This window comes from Dendrobates tinctorius, unplaced genomic scaffold, assembly GCF_039654945.1.
Source record: "Dendrobates tinctorius isolate UK_male_01 unplaced genomic scaffold, ASM3965494v1 ptg000016l, whole genome shotgun sequence".
In the NCBI taxonomy this organism is placed as follows: Eukaryota; Metazoa; Chordata; class Amphibia; order Anura; family Dendrobatidae; genus Dendrobates; species Dendrobates tinctorius.
Genome location: NW_027361684.1, coordinates 5,954,706 through 5,978,313, shown reverse-complemented (window position 1 = coordinate 5,978,313; position 23,608 = coordinate 5,954,706). Strand labels below are relative to the sequence as shown.

At 43.6% G+C, this 23,608-nt stretch overlaps 1 protein-coding gene across 1 annotated transcript in view; it reads left to right on the top strand.

Annotated features, from left to right (window-relative positions):
- Positions 1-23,608, top strand: part of ITGAE (integrin subunit alpha E) — a 265,900-nt gene continuing 242,292 nt past the window's right edge. Inside the window, exons 1-4 of the mRNA XM_073565319.1 lie at positions 1-153; positions 2,615-2,732; positions 10,735-10,859; positions 16,240-16,310. Coding sequence (XP_073421420.1) covers positions 84-153; positions 2,615-2,732; positions 10,735-10,859; positions 16,240-16,310 — 384 coding nt within the window. The 5' untranslated portion in view covers positions 1-83. The remainder of the gene's footprint in view (positions 154-2,614; positions 2,733-10,734; positions 10,860-16,239; positions 16,311-23,608) is intronic.

The following is a 23,608-nucleotide window of genomic DNA, read 5'->3' as shown; positions in this document are numbered from 1 at the left end:
TCTACAACGGCTTGTGTTAACTCATTCTTGCCTGTCTCTTTATCACTCATCATTTCTCTACGGACTACAAGCAGCAGTGCAGCATGTTGGGATTATCATCGCACGCCCTTTCTTTTCTCAGGATCCCGATTGGAACCCTTCTCCTATTGTCATGTAAGATATTTTATAGCAATTTTCTTGTTATGTAGATTGTTAACTTTGAAGGGTAATGCAACTCTGTACCTCTTACTCAATGGAGGCGGAAAGTTTTAGCCAGCTTTGCTGAAGCAGGTGTTACCCTTGAAGACATCTTAATTTTCATGTTTTGCTATCACTGGCTGCCATCTTCGTTATGAAGTTTTTCGACTTTTAGTGTTAGGTGGATGTTACATCTTACAAAACCTTTTGTAGCATCTGTAAATGTGTGTCGCCTGCCTACTTATTCTAACCTGTATGATAACGGTACAATAACCATTGTAATTGTAATAATGATGTCGGTTTTTAGAACTGTATATCAATATTTTTTTTTTTGTCGGTGATACGCTTGTAAAGGGTTAACTACGCACAAAACTGCCCTGTATATCTGCTATGTGACACAGCAGAATTTGAGGCTGAAGGTGCTATGAGGGGGTACAAATATTTCATCTTATTATGTAAAACGACACAGGGGTGTAACTTATCTAGTCTGAGGTTTCAAGCGCCAATTTTGGTTTAATTGCTACTGGAGTATGCCCGAAAATTTAGCAGAAGGTGTAAGCCTTTTATTAATTTGGCGCAACTTTGAGCTGCCTGTGCACAGCAAACTAAAATTTACACCGGTGCTCAAAGCGTTAACATTTTTGCCAATTGTCTATTGTCTGGGACACAATTCTTGCTATTTACACCAGAATTTTAAAGGGGTATTTCGAATAGCAAGTCATGCCCACTTTTCACTCCTGTGCAAGGTGCAAATAATTTAAAATGGTATTCCCATCACCAAGATCCTATCCCAATATGTAGTAAGTATAATAATAATATTAGGAAATACCTCTAATTAGAAATGTAGTATATTTCTTCTGATTCTCTATGTCTCTTTCCTCATGTGCAGGCATTGCTGGACCTTAGGTATCCATGGTTTTATGATCTAGCACCTTTGCTTTTGCATTTTTTTTACTTTGTTTTATCTTTGTAATGATAAAGTATTACTTTTTTAATTATGAAGTACCTTGTTTATCCATTGTAGTAATATACTTTTGGTGACAAATCTTGTGATTAATTATTCTTCAATGGTGGTCAGTGTCTGGGCCATTACAGATCAGCAGAGCACAGTTTATTTGGCACAGTGGTTTTTCATTTCAAGAGTCACAGGGTAAATCTCTCTCCTGTAGAGTGTAAGCTCTTATGGTAAGCAGGGACCTCTCTCTCCTGTAGAGTCTAAGCTTTTATAGTCAGCTGAGTCCTCTCTCTCCTATAGATAGAGTGTAAGCTCTTATGGTCAGTGGAATTCTCTCTCTCCCCCATGTGAAAGTTCAATATTTCAAATATTGTGTTTTGATTGAATGTATTCAAATTTTGGGGTAAAATTCAGTTAAAGCTGGCTAATTCCCCAAAGTCTGCCTCTGGGGGCGTGTGCTTCATCACTTTCTATGCCATTGACCAATCATATAGCAAGGTGCAACATGCAGGAGAAAGAAAGAAAAACATACCCCTACAATAGCTTAGAGCATGTTTCTCAGTGTGAGACATGTAATGACAGACAGTCTTTTCTTCTCGCTGATCTCACTGCTGAACTATGTGGGATTATCTAGTGCCTGTAGTAGAACAGAGAAGAGTGTGATTACTAATACTTTTTTAACTTTCATCACAACAGTCAGTGTGGGGGAGGAGCAATAAATCAGAGCTGAGCTTTCTCTCCTTGCAAGCACTTCTAGCAACTGTCCTCCTATAGTGCTGTCAGCTCTGCTGTACGCCCACCACACTGGCTGATATGATGAAAGTTGAATAAATGTTAGCAACCACACGCATCTCTGCTCTACTTTGAGCCCATTGTAATCACACACAGCACTTTACAGTGAGATCAGTGAGGAGTCTGTCATTACATGTCTCGCACTGAGAAACCTGTTCTAAGTTTTATTGCGGCGTGTTCGTCTTTCTCCTACATGTTGCTGACTATTTATGAATGATCAATGTCACACAGGAGGAACAATTACATGCCCCCCAGAAGAAGACTCTCGGGAAGATATTAGTCCCACCCAAACATCCTAACAGTTCATACACATATTACGAAAAATGTTGATTTCTCTGCAATAAGTCATCGAATTGCGCATATCGAGATATCATTATATTCAACCTTCTAATACCTGCTTGTCCATATAGACGACTTAGGAAGGTTGATCCTTCTCACAGGTTTCCTTGTGATGACAGGATACTTGTAAATGACAAATGTCGAAGTTGAATGAGAGGAACAATAAAGAGCAGTAAACATGAAAAATGTACAGTAACAAAAATGATAATTTATCTGATGCAGCAATGTCTGCAGCTTATTTTTCACATAATTCAACATTTTACCTTGATATCAAATAGTTATAGATCATACGGTTAAAAGTAATAGTAGGAAAATCAGGTAATAATCTTTTATCGTTTTTATCTTATATAGTGCTGGTTCCTTCAGAAAGTTTTAATATTGACACAGGAAAGGTATGGAGCTACAGAGGGAAAGAAAAGTCACTGTTTGGACAAAATGTAATGCAATATAAACACCGTTCAGAAAAAGGGTAAGTTGCTCCCAAAATAAAAGGCTTCCGATTTTCTATAGATCATAATCATAGTTCTGGGAAAAGTATCCCCACCAAAGTATCTCCCAATATTCATTTGCCACGAAAAATGTATTTTTTATCTTTAAAAATAATAGGGAAGGTGTCTAAATGCACAGGCCTTTTTATGTGTTATTTTGTTATGGCTTAATTAGTGGAAAGTTACACAACACCTATCTAATAAATTGGAAAAAGTTACTGGTCTTTAAAGGGATGGTCCCATAAGCAACAAATATTCACCAATGAAAAATAAATTATTGCTGCGGGTCTGAGCATCAGGACGACCCGTATTGATCATGAGGATTAAAGGGGTTGACCACTATTATGAAAAACCTCTTCTTAAGTAGAGATGGGCGAACCAAAACAGTAAAGTTCGGCGTCCATACCGAACACCTACTGATCGGGCACGGACACCGAACACGGACTTCAGCAGGAAGTCCATGTTAATGTTCAGGTTCGACTGCCCAGACACCAGGAATTTTCATGCTGTCATGTGCATGATAGCGTGGCAAACAACGCTTCTGATCGGTGGTGAAATCATCCCCGCCGGTCAGAGAGCCACGGTTCCTATGCTGTCAAAAGACAGTGTGAGTGCTAAGCTGTGATTGGAGGTATAAAGTTTACCTCCGGTCACTGGTCTCAGTGGAGGAGACTACAGCTCCCATCATCCGACACCTGCTGCCGCTAATAACAGCAAGCGCAGGAACGGCTGATGGGTGTATTCATTAGCCGCGCCTGCGCTGTAAATAAATAATTTAAAAAAACGGCGTGTGTTCCCCTGTATGTTTGATAACCAGCCAGGCAAAACTCACAGCTGTGGGCTGCAACCCTCAGCTATCCGCTTCAACAAGGGCTGGTTATCAAGAATAGAGGTGTCTCCTCGCTGTTTTTTTAATTATTTAAATAAATAATAATAAAAACGGCATGGGGTCCCCCCATTTTTGACAACCAGCCTTGCTAAAGCAGAGAGCTGGGGGCTGGTATTCTCAGGCTAGTAAGGGGCCATGGATATTAGCCTCCCCAGCCTAAAAATAACAGCCCGCAGCTGGCCAGAAAAGTCACATCTATTAGATGCACCAATTCTGGGGCTTTACCTGGCTCTTCCCACTTGCCCTGTAGCGGTGGCAAGTGGAGTTCATATTTGTGGGGTCGATGTCACCTTTGTTTTGTCAGGTGACATCAAGCCCACGGATTAGTAATGGAGAAGCGTCTATAAGACACCCCCATTACTAATCCTATAAGTTTAATGGTAAATAAAGACACAGCCAGAATTATTTATTATTGATTAGAAATCAAACAAAACACACTTTTACTTTTTTATTTAAAAATATCAAAGTTATACTCACGTAACGCCTATTTCCAGCTTTTAAAAATGCAGAAAAGTTAACAGTGTATAAATACTTTCTCAAGGCATTTTACTCCCAAACAAACATGATGTGCATCCAGCGTGTTGTGCTTCCCTATGATGATAGGCAGACACACGTGACCATCGTACGAGCATGTTGCCATTTACTCAAGTCTTCTTCCTACAGTATTCTGTATGTTTTTCAGCATCCAGCTGTCATTTGATAACCTTTCTGAAATTTAGGATATGTTCACATAAAGTTTTTTTGACATCTTCATCAACAGCACTTAAATTCTCTGAATCACCATTCTAGTTATTTCAATGGGAAAGCACATTTATAGTGCACATGGTGCTTTTCAGCATAATAACAGAAACATGTCAATTCTTGAGGCCTTTTTGCAGAAAAAAAGCTCCAGATTTGGCATGTGAATCAACAGAGGCAGAAAATAAGCACAAAGAAGTGAAAAGAAATGTTTTCTTTGGGCTTTTTTTATATGAACTTTAAGCCATAAAAGTCTACATTGAAAAACTCTCTGTGGACCTACAGTACCTCAGCCCTAATTCACAGACACATGGGTCCACATAAAACGGATTGTTTTTCTTCTTTGTGATGGTCCATTCTTCTTCTGCTTGCTTTCTGTGCTTCTGTTTTTACTATCCCTGTATCATCTGTTTTTCATGTATACTAAAAAATCAGGAGACCCATTTTGTCTTAACCCACTATCAATTTCCCCAGGAAAGTCACATTACTGCACAAATGGAATTTTCTATTGCGTTTAGCATAGAAAGTTTGTTTTTTGTAATCTTTTCCAATAGTCTATAAAGGTACTGTCACACTTAAGGTACTGTCACACTAAGCGATATCGCTAGCAATATCGCTATAACTTGTGACGTTATAGCGATATTGCTAGCGATATCGCTGTGTCTGATACTTACCTACGACCCGCTCCCCCGCTGGTTATCGCTGATCGCGCGAGAACGTCCTGGACTGTTTCTCGTCGTCAACTTCCTGCGGCGCTTCCTGTGGAAAGACGAGCGACGAGCGTGGAGCCGGGCGGGAGGACGCAGGATCGCCTAGTGTGACAGGTAAGTAGCGACCCCCGTCCCCAGCGATGTCGCTGGTGAGATTTGCCTGTTTGGCAGCTCACTAGCGACCACTTAGCGATGTACCAGCGATCCTGACCGCATCGTATCGCTGGTTGGGATCGCTGGTACATCGCTAAGTGTGACAGTACCTTTAGCGATGTACCAGCGATCCCGACCAGCGATATGATGCGGTCAGGATCGCTGGTACATCGCTAAGTGGTCGCTAGTGAGCTGCCAAACAGGCAAATCTCACCAGCGACATCGCTGGGGACGGGGGTCGCTACTTACCTGTCACACTAGGCGATCCTGCGTCCTCCCGCCCGGCTCAACGCTCGTCGCTCGTCTCTCCACAGGAAGCGCCGCAGGAAGCTCACGACGAGAAACAGTCCAGGACGTTCTCGCGCGATCAGCGATAACCAGCGGGGGAGCCGGTCGTAGGTAAGTATCAGACACAGCGATATCGCTAGCAATATCGCTATAACGTCACAAGTTATAGCGATATTGCTAGCGATATCTCTTAGTGTGACAGGCCCTTTACACTGAGAAAAAAGGTCCTGTGTATGAGAAATGTGTATGGGCCTCTGTAATATAGTGGAGGGAGATTCTGCCTTGTCATGGGTTGACAGTGATATGTTACCCTGTATTGTGGGTTTTTCTCTACTGTTCAGGAAAGTGTTCATGGGTGTGCAAAGGCGAGGTGCCATGGAATGGCCCAAAAGAAAGTGTGATTGACGAATGAATGGGAGGAGCAGGTTGGATGTGGACATGCTGGATATTTATGGGAAGGCAGAAAAAGTAGGAAATACAACACTGAGGCAGGAACTAGACAGCTAGAAATGAGAAGCCATACTGACAAGACCTTGCCATCCCCTGGGACGAAAAAGGAAACCTATATAGAGTAGACTGGTGACCAGTTTTGTAAGCTGGTCATCTTCCAAAACAAGTGAGCTGATTCACTGATCAGTGGATATTGCGCTAGAAGTTCATCTATTGCTGACCTCCAACAAGCTCAATTTTGTGGATAGACAGACCCTCCTAAATGGTTACCCCCTACCCATCAACAATGCTAAGATCCACTCCAGTCAAACGGAGTAGTAAACTTCCCAAGACTATACAGCAACCCAGTACATTTGTTATGGCGCAGTTACTAAAAATCTAGAAATGTGGCCTCTTTGTAGGTGCACTGGATGCAAGTTCCCCATATCCCTTCTCTATTGACAAATGATATCAGTAATCATAGAAAGCTCTGCATGTGTCCTGCTCTGCAGATTATGTGAAAGTTTGAGCAAAGAGAGGCGAGAAAAGGTTAGTGATGTCAGTGGCCAATAGAAGATGAGCATCCATCCTGATCTCTCTGCAGCAAACCTGAGTGTCCTTTGGACCCCAAATGATTACCCATTGGATTTCGGTCAGACGCCTCTCACCCAGCCAAACCAGATCTCACACTTTGCCCTGATGAGAGGTAGTACCCTGAAATGCAGTGTCTGCAAATTGAGATTTTGGTTTTTACCCTACGTCATGCGGCAAGGCTCATTAGAGGGTTGATATTGACGTTTAGGATTGCTACTTCCAATATGTGGCACTAGACTTCTAGTCCTCTTCCTTTCTGAAGAGACAATCTGCTGCAACAGAGAAATCAGGACAGAGCCTCAACCTTCACTGACCCGTCTGCAGCTATCTGGACTGTTGTGCCTACTGAATAGGGGTAGCTTGCAATCTTCTTGGCTGTACAGCCATGCAGATGAACAGGAACACAGAGCATTAATAGAATGCATAAATTAATTTTTTGGAGGTACATCTACATATTTTATTTGGTTCTAAACATGAATTGCCATGCACTGTTTACAGAAATTGACTGCTGCAAAATTACATGAAGACGGTCATGAAGCTGGCATTTTGATAAGAGGCCCCATGATTACTTTCAAAAAGGATGTGGGTATAGGTTTTAATTCTAGAATTTAAGTTATATTTTTACCAAAAAAAACCTAGCAGGCACTGGAATGAAGCCAAGCATGCAGGCTTCTCGTCTGACAGTGAGTAACTGTAAAGGTTGTGGTTTTCGCGTTCTGTTATGTTTAAAAAGTCACCAGAATGTGGTATTGTCTCAAGTATCAATATAATTAGAAATTGTGTTTTATATTGAGAACACAAAAGTCAGATCTTACAGAATTTCTGGGTCTTAAAGTATTTACACCAGTTTTCTAGTGCATAAGTTTGCACAAACATATTGTAACTTTTTGAATTTTATGCCAACCTCAACTGCTACCAGGTAAAGTTTTGGGCTAAGCAGTTTAAATGGTGTAGGGAATTAATTGAACATTCAGGTCGACTTATTGAAGCATCTTCAGAGGAAATGTACCGTAAAATGGAGACCATGATTTTGGAAGATCATTGGGTCAAAGGCCGTGTTATAGCTGATGAATTAGGCATTTGAATCAGCACGGTTTCTAGTATCCTTCATGATGTATTGATGATGTCAGAGGTCAGTTTCCAGGAGTTGCTACAAATGTTGACTCCTGAGGAAAAAACGTCGCCAGCAATTTAACAAAAAGAATTTTAACATGCGGGTGATGAAACATGGGTCTACCACCATGATCCTGAGACCAAACAAGAATCCATGCAATGAAAGGACAAAAGGTCACCAGCTCCCGAGGAATTTTGTGTCCACCAGTCAATTGGAAAGATGATGGCAACAGTATTTTGGAATACAGAAGGCATTTTATTCATACCACACAAGACAACAATTACTTTAGACACCTATGCTCCAACAAGCCTTCTATTCTGAGGACATACAGTCACTGGAGGCAAAGAGCAATAAGTGTGTTGATCTCAAGGGGGGGTTACATCAAAAAGTAGTAAGTTCAATTTTATCAGAAAATTTTATTTTCATATTTGGGCAGATAAATTGAACAACCCTTGTATATTGACAAGTGACTCTTCCAGCTAATTACGAAAGTTGTAGATCTGCAGTGTCTGTGACATTTTTGAATGCATCAACACCAGTGTTTGTTGGCAGTGTTGCATCCTTAGGAAATTAGTGGGCGGTCCTTGAGTTCTCCTTTCTGACATGCATCCAATGACGCCCTTGGTGACGGGGCAGTTTGTACACCAACAGCGCATGCGCCATCTTAGTGGCTGTTTTCTTTCCTGCTCTTGGATATCATTGATTCTATTCGCTGGCCCGGGTATTTAACCTCTGTAGGACTTGACGATGACACTCCCCCGGAAGAAGGCACATAGCTGAAATGCCCGTAGGGGTTGCGGCACCGCAGGTCCGAGGTAATTATTGTATGATTATTGAATCACTTCCTTTACTCCTTCACTCGCCTATTTATTTTACAATCACTTTGGTGATACTTTAATTGTGGCTGTAGTCAGTTCCATGGTGGTACAGAGCCAACCTTGGTTAATATGTCTAGTATCAATGTCTGGAGTATTTGTATATAGTTATTACACACTTGATTGCCTCTGATCTGTGGTTCCACCACTGGTAGTTTTCACTATCTTACTATCGCTTATAAATGTAATGTGCGTAATGTGATAGCTATGGTTTTCTTTTAATGATCTCTACTCAACAAAGTATACTTTTTAATATACTTTGGTTCTTTTACTTGCAATTTGTTCTCTATATGGGTTATATCCTTAGGAAATTGTATCTTTAGGAATTACTGTATTATTTAGTTTTATAAATTTGTTGACTGCTTAGCTGTTTTCTTTTCAACTTAAGGGAATCTGTCAGTAGGATTGACCCCCCTAAGCAGTCTACAGTTGTGGCCAAAAGTATTGACACCCCTGCAATTTTGTCAGATAATACTCCGTATCTTCCTGAAAATGATTGCAAACACAAATTCTTTGGTATTATCATCTTCATTTAATTTGTCTTAAATGAAAAAACACAAAGAATTGTCCTAAAGCCAAATTGGATATAATTCCACACCAAACATAAAAAAGAGGGTGGACAAAAGTTTTGGCACTGTTCGAAAAATCATGTGATGCGTCTCTAATTTGAGCAATTAACAGCACCTGTAACTTACCTGTGGCACCTAACAGGTGGTGGCAATAACTAAATCACACTTGCAGGCAGTTGACATGGATTAAAGTTGACTCAACCTCTGTCCTGTGTCCTTGTGTGTACCACATTGAGCATGGAGAAAAGAAAGAAGACCAAAGAACTGTCTGAGGACTTGAGAAACCAAATTGTGAGGAAGCATGAGCAATCTCAAGGCTACAAGTCCATCTCCAAAGACCTGAATGTTCCTGTGTCTACCGTGCGCAGTGTCGTCAAGAAGTTTAAAGCCCATGGCACTGTGGCTAACCTCCCTAGATGTGGACGGAAAAGAAAAATTGACAAGAGATTTCAACGCAAGATTGTGCAGATGTTGGATACCCGATAAATACCCGATAAATAAATTAGTACCTGTACTTTTCCCCCAATTCATTACCAGTAACACCGTATCATCCTCAACATCCTCCACTGTACCTACCACTTCCCCGATTAATTTTATTTACATGCCCACCTCTTCCATAATTCATTACGTGATGTCCTCTCTCTTTCCCACCCTCAATTCATCATCATTTTCTCTTCCCCACACTCAAGTCATCATCATTTTATCTCCCCACTTTTCCACCCTCAAGTCATCATCATTTGTTCTCCCCACCCCTCATCTTCAATTCATCATATTCTGCTACCCATCCCACCATGTCAATTAATCATTTGCTTTCCTCCTTCCCTCACCCTCAATTCATCATTTACTATCCCGTCCCCCACTCGCAATTCATCATTTGCTGTCCCCTACTCCTAATTCATCATTATTTGCGCTCCCCCACCTCAATACATCATCATTAACTGTCCCCCGTCCCACAACTCAATTCATAATCATTTGCTTCCTCCTAAGCTCATTTAATTAATTTTATTAAAAATAAAGTTTTTCATACTTAACTCTAACATGATCCCCAGCAGATCCACTTCTGGTCTGGTGTCCTGCGAGTGGCGCGCATACATGCAGGCGAGTACGTGATGACATCACCGTGTACATGCCATCACCAGCGCATCACAGAAGAGGTGGAAACACTGACTTGGAGCTACACAAAGCTCCAAGAAGGCTCCCAATGCTGGCACACGATACATTATTACATTATTATACTCTGAGGCCTAGTGAGTAGAAGCACATGAGGGGAGTACGGACTGGGTGTGGGCACCTTTCTTTCCTTCTGCTCACCGGGCCCCATACCACAGTAAGGACAGTAAAGCCCTGATTGCGGCCCTGTTGCAGAGCAAAAAGTGATGGTTGCACAGTAACTACACAGATGTATAGGCAATCTGGTATCTTGTTGCAGAGTGAGGTTACATATTGGAACAGCAGAGTTGTATAGTCAATCTTACAACCTGCTACAGTAGTAAATTAACCCCTATTAACTTGCTGTATTTTCAATCGGCACTTGATTCAGGCATGCTAATAATATGTCGCCATTGCTCTAAATTTACGACTGACTCTGTACCCTTTAGTAACATGTTTTTTCTTGTCTATGCAGAGTTTATGTTTTCTCACCTTTAAAGGATTCTGAGAGCAGAACTTTTGAAGGGCTGTATAAATGTGAACTGAGAGATGATGAGCTACATCTGCATTGTAAAATGGAGAACATTAAACTTGAAACAGGCAGGTATTCTATCTCCCAGACATAAGATGTTCTATTGTTTTCTTTGTTTTTCAAACAATTATGTAAAAGATTTTACTGTTTCCTGTAGTTGGAGTTGTTAGTAAGGTCACGGTCACAAGTTCAGTATTTGGTCAGTATTTTGCATCAGTATTTGTAGGTCAGTCAGTGGAAAAGCATAATAGAAACACGTCACCACTTCTGTACTTATCACCCACTCCTGGTTTTGGCTTACAAATACTGATGTAAAATACTAACCAAATAGTGAACGTGTGACCGTGGCCTAATGATGGGGCTACACAGTGAATTTTATTCTGTGCAATCATGGTAAAATCAGAATGAGATGCTTCTTTCACCTATTACATCTAAAAGATCATTCACACATCAGTGATTTTCTCATATGAGTAACCCAGACCAGGTTTCATCAGTGTTTTTAATCAGAGTTTTATCAGATTTTCATCAGAGTGTGATCATATTTTGGCCAGAGTTCCAAACGTTTTGGTTTGATGACAAAAAAAAGGTTTCTTTCCCTTATTCTACTTATCAGAATCATTGCGCTGTCCAATTTTTTTCACAAACCCATAAACTTTTATTGCTGAGTTTGATTCAACATTTGGATCCACATCGGACATTGGACAAAATCTCACAGCACTAGGATGCATTAGCCATTTGCTATTTGCTAATAGATGGGAAAATAAAAAAAAGCACTGGAGTGCCCCCCACACATACCCACACATATCCAATGTCAAATCATCCACTGCAATAAGCAGTTTCTTCTTTGAGCAGTGATTGGGTACAGTGAGTTTCAGTCCGATGACTGGCAAGATGGCAAAGCTCTCTTGCTGTCCTTCTCCAGTAGGAATATACAGCCAAAAATGAGCACACTGACTCATTGTCATTATATTCAATGACCTCCAATCCCTTTTTTCGGGGGGTGAGGCTAAGCCTTGACACAGCTATTGAACATAGGAGAAAAATATGATTATGGGCGTCTAGCCAGAAACGCGTAAACAATGTTCTGTTGTCTGAACAGCACTCAATAAATCACCAGAGCACTCAGCTGGATCATTTCTTCTTTTATTACTGCTGTGCGGCCAGGGCAGGGCCGGATCCGAGTCTGAGGTGCGGTGAGGTCAGACGTGGGTGAGCTGGTCTTTCAAACCAGGAGAAAAATATGTTTGAACCAAGCCTAAGAATAAGTTATGACTATGGTAATAGAATAAACTATAAGACATTGTTGACCTGAAAATTAATAAGCTTCAGTTAAAGAATTTTCTCCAAAAAGAGATGCATATGAGGTGAGACTACCAATTCCTAAAATATACACAAAAAGATATTATTATCACATGTGATCTGAGAACAAAGAAGTTACCCACCACAATATACTCGGATGAGTTCCTCTATTGCTGGGACATTTGCTTATCGAAATGTTCCCTCAACCTTTTCAAGTGGAAGTTGCAATTCATGAAGCTCATACACCAGCAACTTCATGGAATTAGATAAAAGAACTATTGGGAGGATGTCATGTAGGCTCTGCGCCTGGTGAAGGCTTTGAAAAAAAGAGTGTGCCATGCAGGAAAGCACTGGTCAATGGAAGCTTCCCCCATTAGGGGGAATTGGCCAGTGTTCCTGCCATCCTACATCGCACACCCCAGAGGGGCAGAAAGGAGAGCTGGAGACACTGTAGGCCGGGCCAACACCTATTAAATTGAGCTGAGATAAACAATATGGGCTGGTCAAGAAATAATATCATAGAAGTGGCTTCTGTCTTTACTGTCTCAGCATCCCCCTTCTCTTGTCGGCAATTTCAGCAGAGAAGGAATGATTGGGGGATGTGTCTGCTGGGACAGTGCCTTTGTGAACAGGAGAACCTGAGCAGGCTGCTGCTCAATTTTTACATCATTTCAGCTTTCCCCCTAGTTATCCTGTATAAAGCAGTGTGTGTGTATATAATGCCCTGTTCACACTGCATTTCTGAAGTGTATCTGTGGTTTCTATCTGAATCCTCTTGAACACAGAATTCAGATGAACCACCAATGGGTCCATAGACTGCAATGACACAAACGGAGTTCAAATGAACCCCGTTACCATATTTTTCTCTGAACTGGTCCTTTTATTCAGACAAGCATAGAAGCGGAGCAGTGTGTCCCCTGGCAATATCATGACATTGTCACCAAAGTGCTGCAGCATATCAGTGTAAGAAAGAACTATGATGTTTGCAGACCACCAGTAGTCTCTGATGCGCTCACTTGGTATAAACAATGTCATGAGATCGCCGGGTGGCATGGTGATTTTGAATTGATATGCAAATGAGGCTGAAGAACTGGTCTTAGATCTGAAGCCTCTGTCATTCCAGCTCTATTTCAAGCTCATCACTAGTGATGAGCGAGTATACTCGTTACTCGGGTTTCCCCGAGCATGCTCGGGTGGTCTCCAAGTATGTTGGCGTGCTCCAAAATTTCGTTTTTGTCACCTCAGCTGCATGATTTGCGGCTGCTAGACAGGCTGAATACATGTGGGAATCCCCTAATAAACAGGCAACCCCCACATTTATTCAGGCTGTCTAGCAGTCGCAAATCATGCAGCTGCAGTGATGAAAACTAAATCTCCGAGCACGCCAAAATACTCGGAGACCACCTGATACATGCTCGGGATAACCCAAGTAACGAGTATACTCGCTGATCACTACTCATCACCACCTCCTCATGCCTGACTGATGGCTTCCAACCTGTGACTTCAGGCAAAGAGGCCATCAGTAATGCAGGAGATGGTGGTACTGTGTAGGGAATAGAGCTGGTGTGGCCGAGGCATCAGCTCTACCATATTCATTTGCATATAAATTCAAACTCTGGTTTCTCAGCAATAGGGGATCAGACTGGCCATGTAAAGTTATTGCTGGACTTGTTTTTGAAAGAGCTACATGCACTTGCCTTTTCATAAGAACAATTTTTGTACCATAGTTGCTGTGTTCTAGTACGATCAATATATTTGTGTGCGGAGGCGGGGGGATGCCTGGGGCTATGCCAAACTTCATGTAATTTCTCGATTCCAACAATATAGGTCTCAATTTCACCTACATTTATAATTCAACTCGATTAAACATTTGTTAATTCCAGATTTATGGACTATAAACTTTGCTAGACACATAGTCCATGCATCAGTCATCTCCTCTTCAACTCTTGACCCAGCTGCTCCGCTCTTCCCCTCTGTCAGGAACCTTGTAGAGAAAAGAAGTGTAGTTTTAATGTTGACTCATGCAGAGAAAAGAGACTTCATGTTTCTTGATAGAGCTGAGAAGGCTTCAGCTAGTCAGTTTGAATCATGTGATGCCATAGACCTAATGGAAAAGAGAAGAATTAACTGGGTAGAAAGGCAAAATGAGCAATTGTAAGAACACAGTGCTATATAATATGATGACTGCCATATATAAAGAGGATAAATACTATGAATGGAGTGCTTCTTTAATGTAAACCCAGTCTTTTCAAATTCAATTAAAGAGCTCAGTGACACCATGGTAACTTGCATGCCTCCTCAGTACCGCTGTACTCACCATGGTCACCCTATGGCTTCTCCTCGCCTCAGGTCAGCTCACTGAGTTTTGCTTATTGCGGTACTCCTCTGTATTGCTGCAACAGCATTTTGCTTCCATTTGGCCTTAGGTAGGCATGGCCGGTCTCTGCAGGAATTTAACCCTGATGGGTCCTGCAGAGATTAGGTTCCCCAGCCTATCACATGCCAGTATGTTCTACATTAGGAAGCTCCTCCCACCACTCCTTGCCTGAACGTTGGTTTCTAGCTTGCTAACACCTAGTTTAGGCATTCCACGATATTCTGTTTCCTGTTAATGACTCAGCTTTTTCACCCATCCTGTCTGACCTCCCTGCTCCTAACCTCAGCTACATATCGTATATCATACCTGTGCTGCTGGCCCTGACCTCGGATCAGCACTATAGCACTTTACTGGGCTCCCGTGCGCCACTGTATATCTGACTCCAATTGAGGTAATATGCAATACAATATGCAATACAATTTAATTTTTGAGTACCTTATGTATCTGATGGGTAGTCACATGGAATTTTAAATTGGGTAATTTTTCCTGTTTCCCTGTGTACATGTCGTATTGGATCATGGAGTCTTATTATTATATATAACTGCACGAGCTGTTATTTTGTATTGCTGTCAGTGGATTCTAAGGGATATTTTTTCTAAAATTTCAATGTATTTTTAGTGCCTTGGTGGTCCTTTTTTCCTATTATTGTGAGGCACCTTGTTGATAATTATGTATGACATTGGTTCATTTTAAAAAAATATATTAATAAAACATGATTTTTTAACGGACCTTTTCGCTGGTTTGGTTCTTTGGTGGTGTACTGGACATTTTTGCACGTCCATGTTCACACGTGTGGTTTCGAATGTGTTATAATTGAACCTAGGATTTTGTGGACTTTGCTCAGGTTGATATTCATATCGTATATCATACCTGTGCTGCCAGCCCTGACCTCGGATTGTCTAACCACATCTTTGCTCAGCCATGCCTCTGACCCTATGTTCAGCTGTTGTATTCCCGGGACTACCCTGGAGTGGTACCTGATATCTACGGCAGCCCAGCATATCCTCACCATCAGAGGCCCTAGTGAAAACCCGGTGGACACTTGGTCATGGCACTCCAGGGTAAGCCCGACCCTTGCCGCAGTGGGTTCACACCCATCAGCATTACATTCAGTATTGTAGCTGGAAATGGATAAGATTGTATGCCCTGCATGTTTCTTCTTGATGCCAGATTGTAAAGTTTTAATGGAGAATTGGACAAAGCTGGACTTTTAAAGTAAATCTGAATCATTGGATATTCACATATATTCTAAAATAGTTAAAAAATGTAATAAAAAAGTAAGTGAAAAATATAATGTACTGTATATCTTCTTATTTTTAAAACACGATGCTGTATTTCAAAAAAGAAAAATACAAAAGCTAAAGGGTCAAAGGACCAGCTATAATATCATCAATACCAGTATTTTGTTACTGGACTGTCAAAATGGACTCAATGAGTATTAACTGTCTACAGATTAAGGAGCACAAAATACCGGCCAGATGTTGGCAAACCATGCTACGCCACTGCATGTAGCTTCAGCATACCTTGGATTTGTTAAAGTACTATAACCCTTTGCCAAATTTGATACACTGTAGGCTGCCTACTGTAAAACAGAGGGGCGACTGCCTGACACAGCATACTTGTGTCATGTACTGAGGTACAAAGCAACTTCTATGGCTATTGCCAAATCTGTGGTGAATCTTGTCACAAGTATTGAGGAGGATAGATATCTTCAGCATCTTGTGTTATTCTGACATGTGACTTACATACTGTATACTTCTTACTGGTTTTAGGACAAGGCCAAGTGCGTAGAGTCGTCCCATATCCGATTTTTTCCCAAGCCAGAAATTCAGACAGTTCGTTGGTAAGTGTTAAGAATCACTGCTCTATTATTTAAGATCAGCCTGGATTGTTCAAACATTCGGTATGTGGTGAGTATTTTACCTCAGTATTTGGAAGCCAAAATCAGGAGTGGAACAATCAGAGGAAAAGTATAATAGAAACCACTTCTGTATTTATCACCCACTCTTTGTTTTGGTAAGTGTTCTAATAGCTGTCTCCATTCTCCATCTACAAATTGACGTTTAAAATAAAACTTTTCTAATTGGGGTGTTTGGTGCACCCTTGGTGTGGCCAAGAGGCTCACTGAACTTTTCGACCCACTGGTTTTCCATGTGCACACCTCTCTCAATGATGATTGATAGCCCTGGTTTGTCTAAGCTTTCTCTGCAGACAATGCTTGCTCCAGTCAAGGTAGATCTGTAAATCACTATTGAAGGAAACTAGTGGGTTAAACAATGCACTGAGCCTCTTGGCCACACCAAGGGTACACCAAGAATCCTAAATAGTAATAAAACTTAAGTTTCTACAAAGCAGGAGCAGTGATTAGAGATTTTTTTTTTTATAGGGAGTGTATCCCCTGCAAGGCTATGAGCTTAGTTTATACTATCACTTTGGGCTGACAGACTCCCTTTAAACTTTACAGCAGAACACTATCTGTTGCAATGTACATTCTTAGGCCTCAGTCATACGCCAGTATTCAAACACATACATGAAAAAAATAGAACCAGTGTCCTCAATGTTTTGGATCAGTGTGTCATCAGTGTTTTTCACGGATGGATAAAGAAATAAGCTACAAATCTTCTCCTATACTCCGTAATGTTAAATGTGGACAGCACACGGGCTGTACACTGATGCCATCCGTGTCCTGTACGTGTTTTTCATGGACCCATAGATTGTATTGACTTTTGTCATTCATGCTGCAATAAGAAAACGGACACGTGTCCTTAAGGCTAAGTGCACACGTACCGGAACTCTCGCGGAAATTACCGCGATTATTCCGGAATTCCAGTCCGCGGGAAAATCGCATTTTAAATTCCCGCGATTTTCAAGCGGAAAAACTAGCATTGTGCAAGCGTATTTAGCTTGCACAATGCTAGCGTTCTCCAAGCGATCTGTAGCATCGCTTGGAGAACTGATTGACAGGTTGGTCACACTCGTCAAACATAGTGTTTGACGAGTGTGACCAACTTTTTACTACTGAGGCTGCCTATGCAGCATCAGTAGTAAAAGATAGAATGTAAAAAAAAATAAAAAATAGTGTTTTTATTCTTACCTTCCGACGTCCCGCGATCCCATGGCGATCCCGTGAGAACGGACGCCATCGCGGGCATTTTCGCAAAGGACTACTGGGAACGGGAGCGTGGAGAGAGGCGGGAAGGCTGCGCGGGACGTCGGAGGGTAAGAATAACAATATTTTTTATTTTAAATTCTTTTTTTTACAGGGATATGGTACCCAAAGCCCGGAGGACAGTCTCCTCTTCTCCGGACCGTGGGTACCATCCGCAAATGTTCTGCTTACTTTCCGCATGGTGTGCACAGCCACATGCGGGAAGTAAGCGGAACAATGCATTCCTATGGGTGCGGGATCGCCGCGATTCCGCAAAATAATGAGCATGCTGCGGTTTTTACCGCGAAGCGATTCCGCCGCGGTAAAAACCGCAGCATTAGCACAGCATTGCGGAATCCCATAGGAATGCATGGGATGCTTATTTTTCGCGTTTTCGCGGCAAAATCGCGCGGTTAAAACTGCCGCGGAAACGCGAAAAAAACGCCACGTGTGAACTCAGCCTAAGGCTGTGTGCACACGCTGCGGATTATGTGCGGATTCATCCGCGCGGATTTTGTAAAATCCGCAGGTGAAACCGCAGGTCAAAAGACCGATGCTCTGCGGTTTTGCCCTGCGGTTTTTCATCTCCTCAATGGAGGAGATGGCAAACCGCAGGAGAATCCGCAGAAAGAATTGACATGCAATTCTTTCTGCGGATTGAAAACCGCAGATAATCCGCACGGAAAATTCCGCACCGTCTGCACTGCGGTTTTTGATTCCCATAGGGAATCATGGTACTGTACACCGCAGCGAAAACTGCTGCGGGTCCGCAGCGGCCAAAACCGCTGCGGAACCGCAGCAAAATCCGCAGCGTGTGCACACAGCCTCAGGCTGTGTGCACACGCTGCGGATTCCGCTGCGTTTCCGCAGCGGTTTTGGCCGCTGCGGACACGCAGCAGTTTTAGCTGCGGTGTACAGTACCATTCATTTGAATGGAAAAACAAAAAACGCTGTGCCGACGCTGCGGAAAAAACCGCGCGGATTTGCTGCGGTTTTGACTCCGCAGAAAGAATTGCATGTCAATTCTTTCTGCGGAAACCGCTGCGGGTTCCTATCTCCACCATTGTGGAGATAGTGAATCCGCAGGACCAAACCGCAGGCAAAACCGCAGATAATCCGCAGGTCTTTGGACCTGCGGATTATCTGCGGTTTTTGCAAAATCCGTGCGGATTAATCCGCAGCGGATTCCGCAGCGTGTGCACGTACCCTAAATGTGCCAGTTATCTAATATATAAAGCTCAAGTGTGTGTATGTACGTATGTATGTGTGAATGTGTGTGTGTGTGTGTATGTCCGGGATAGGCATCCGCACCGTCGCAGCTACAGCCACAAAATTTGGCACAGTCACACGTCTGGACCCCGAGAGCGTCCTAGGCTATGTTGTGAGGCGAAATTTTAACCCCGCGCGTTCCAATTCACCAAACAATTTTGCCCCTATCTACATACTGGGGAAAAAGTGTGTGCGCGTGAAGCCTCGCCCCTCATTATGGTGTCATAATGCCCCTATCTACATACTGGGGAAACAGTGTGCGCGCGTCAAGCCCCCCCCCTCATTATGATGTCACAATGATTGCCATGGTGACGCTGATGTCATCAAGCCCCGCCGCTCATTATGATGTCATAATGGTTGACTATGGGGTGGAAGATGTGTGATGGGTATATGGGCACTGGACTATGGGATGGAGGATGCGTGATGGGTATATGGGCACTGGACTATGGGATGGAGGATATGTATGCCGAGTATATGGGCACGGGACTATGGGATAGAGGATATGTATGACGGGTATATGGGCACGGTACTATGGGATGGCGGATATGTATGACGGGTATATGGGCACGGGACTATGGGATGAAGGATGTATGATGGGTATATGGGCACGGGACTATGGGATGGCGGATATGTATGATGGGTATATGGGCATGGGCCTATGGGATGGAGGATGTGTGATGGGTATATGGGCACGGGACCATGGGATGAAGGATAATTATAATTTGCTATAACTAACCACAGTTAGTCACTATGCCCGGGCAGCGCCGGGCTCTTCAGCTAGTCTAATATATAAAGCTCAAGTGTGTGTATGTCCGGGATAGGCATCCGCACCGTCGCAGCTACAGCCACAACATTTGGCACAGTCACACGTCTGGACCCCGAGAGTGTCCTAAGCTATGTTGTTAGGCGAAATTTTAACCCCGCACATTCCAATTCACCAAACAATTTTGCCCCTATCTACATAATGGGGAAAAAGTGTGTGTGTATCAAGCCCCGCCCCTCATTATGATGTCATAATGGTTGCCATGGCGACGCTGATATCATCATAGGTTGCAAGCCCCGCCGCTCATTATGATGTCATAATGGTTGACTATGGGATGGAGGATGTGTGACGGGTATATAGGCACGGGACTATGGGATGGAGGATATGTATGATGGGTATATGCGCATTGGACTATGAAATGAAGGATGTGTGATGGGTATATGGGCACTCAACTATGGGATGGCGAATATGTATGATGGGTATATGGGCATGGGACTATGGGATGGAGGATGTGTGATGGGTATATGGGCACTCGACTATGGGATGGAGGATATGTATGATGGGTATATGGGAACGGGCCTATGGGATCATGGATATGTATGATGGGTATATGGGCACGGGACTATGGGATGGAGGATAATTATAATTTGCTATAACTAACCACAGCTAGTTACTATGCCCGGGCAGCGCCGGGCTCTTCAGCTGGTATCACATAAAATCCCAATAAAATGCAAAGTATCAAGTATTTGCGAAGTATAAAGGAAATGATGGATGGTTTTCTAATTATTTTAAAAACATAAATCTGGAAATTGTGACATGCATTTGCATTTAGACACCTGTAGTCTGATACCCTTAAATACATAAAATCCTGAGTGACAATTTGCCTCCAGAAGTCACATACTTAGTAAATCGAGTTCAGCTATGTGCAATTTAATCTCATTGTAACTACTGCTGTTCTGTAAAGACCTCAGAGTTTTGTTTGAGAACTTTAGGGATTAAACAACATAATGAAAAAAATATATAAATCCTTATATAAATCCCTGAGTCCCTCTCTGTATACCTCCGAAAAATCTTTTTAATTTCTCTCTCGCTCTATGATAATTTTTTCGTTACGGTCCGATGGGTGTTGCTTCTGGCCTCTCCATCCCTCCCTCGGGCTGCTCCTAGCTGTCCTCCTTTACTTGACGTGGATAACGCTTCCTGCGTCATCTACTTAGCCATGCGACATCTTGCGCCTGCGCAGAAATATCACGTATCATGTTTCTTGGTCGTTCCGCAACTACTTCCATGTATAAGTGTAACAGGCCAGATTAACCCTCCGCCCAGTTTATACCCCTCTGGGCCAGAATATAACCCGGGTATATTATGGCCTAGGACAGATTATACCCCTCCGGGTCAGAATATACCCCAGCTGCTGTAGATCAGATTTTTCACACTCTTGAGAACCATCAAAAACAGAGCCCCAGGCAACACATGGGGGGGCAGAGACAGCGAGAGGGGTCTCAGGTGGCACACAGGGGGCAGAGACAGCGAACGGGGTCCCAAGCAGCACACGGGGACCCAGACAGCGCACAGGGCCCCAGGCAGAGCACAGGGCTCCAGGATGCACACGGGGCCCCAGGCAGCGCACAGGGGCCCCAGACATCACACAGGGGCCCCAGACAGCACACAGTGGGGCAGAGACAGCACATAGGGGGGGCACAGGTGTACTGCGTGCTGTCTCTGCCCCCCTGAGTGCTGTCTGCCCCCCTGCACGCTGCCAGGAGCCCCTGTATGCTGCCTGAGGCCCCCGTGTACTGCCTGGGACCCCGTTCGCTGTCTCTCCCCCTGTGCGCTGCCTGGGGCACCTGTGTGCTGCCTGGGGCCCCGTGTGATGCCTGGGGCACCTGTGCGCTGCCTGGGGCACTGTGCGCTGCCTGGGGCCCCGTGTGCTGCTTGGGACGCCGTTCGCTGTGCCCGGTGTGCTGCCTGTGGCCCTTGTGCGCTGCCTGGGGCCATATGCGCTACCTGGGACTCCGTTCTCTGTCTCTGCCACCCCGTGTGCTGCCTGGGGCCCCGTGTGCTGCTTGGGACCCTGTTCGCTGTCTCTGACCCCTGTGTGCTACGTGGGGCCCTGTGCGCTGCGTGGGGCCCTCGTGTGCTGCCTGGGACCCCGTTTTTGATGGTTCTCAAAAGCATGAAAAATCTGATCTACAGCAGCTGGCATATATTCTGACCTGGAGGGGTATAATCTGGCCTAGGCCAATTTATATTCCGGGGTATAGTTTGGCCTAGCCCATAATATACCCGGGGTATATTCTGGCCCCGAAGGGTATAAACTGGTCTAGGCCAATTTATACCCCGGGGTATAGTTTGGCCCAGGCCAGAATATACCCAGGGTATAATCTGGCCTAGGCCACTTTAACCCCGGGTATATTCTGGGCGGGGGGTTAATCTGGCCTGTTACACCGGAAATACGTTTGTCGGAGTAAGCACACTTCTGTTTTTCGGCTTTGCCCACAGTTAGGCAAAGCATACTGTGCAGGCGCGACACGCAATATTTCTGCCAGATGCGTCAATTAAAGAAGGAGGATGGCGAGCAACAGTCGGGAGAGATGAGGCCAGAAGCAACACCCAACACCTGGTGAAAGGATTGCTTTAAGCAATAATAATAACTAGCTGAAGAGCCCGGCGCTGCCCGGGCATAGTAACTAACTGTGGTTAGTTATAGAAAATTATAATTATCCTCCATCCCATAGTCCCGTGCCCATATACCCATCATACATATCCACGATCCCATAGGCCCGTGTCCATATACCCATCATACATATCCTCCATCCCATAGTCGAGGGCCCATATACCCATCACACATCCTCCATCCCATAGTCCCATGCCCATATACCCATCATACATATTCTCCATCCCATAGTCCCATGCCCATATACCCATCATGCATATTCTCCATCCCATAGTCCCATGCCCATATACCCATCATACATATTTGCCATCCCATAGTCGAGTGTCCATATACCCATCACACATTCTTCATCTCATAGTCCCATGCCCATATACCCATCATACATATCCTCCATCCCATAGTCCCGTGCCCATATACCCATCATACATATCTGCCATCTCATAGTCCCGTGCCCATATACCCATCATACATATCCTCCATCCTATAGTCCAGTGCCCATATACCCATCACACATCCTCCATCCCATAGTCCCATGCCCATATACATATCCGCCATCCCATAGTCCCGTGCCCATATACCCGTCAAACATATCCTCCTTCCCATAGTCCAGTGCTCATATACCCATCACACATCCTCCATCCCATAGTCCCGTGCCCATATACATATCCGTCGTCCCATAGTCCTGTGCCCACATACCCGTCATACATGTCCTCCATCCCATAGTCCAGTGCCCATATACCCATCACACAACCTCCATCCCATAGTCCCGTTCCCATATACCCGTCATACATATCCTCCATCCCATAGTCCGGTGCCCATATACTTATCACACATCCTCCATTCCATAGTCAACCATTATGACATCATAATGAGGGGTGGGGCTTGATACGCACACACTGTTTCCCCAGTATGCAAATAGGGGCATTATGACATCACAATGAGGGGCTGGGCTTGATACACACACACTTTTTCCCCATTATGTAGATAGGGGCAAAATTGTTTGGTGAATTGGAACGCACGGGGTTAAAATTTCGCCTCACAACATAGCTTAGGACGCTCTTTGGGTCCAGATGTGTGACTGTGCCAAATTTTGTGGCTGTAGCTGCGACGGTGCGGATGCCTATCCCGGACATACACACATACACACACACATACATACACACTTTGAGCTTTATATATTAGATAAAAATAGCCTAATCTCTGAAAATCACACAGAGCACTGTTTAATCCATCATCCAAACATGCAAGCAGTATGGCACGACTGCAAACCTACCTAGACATTGC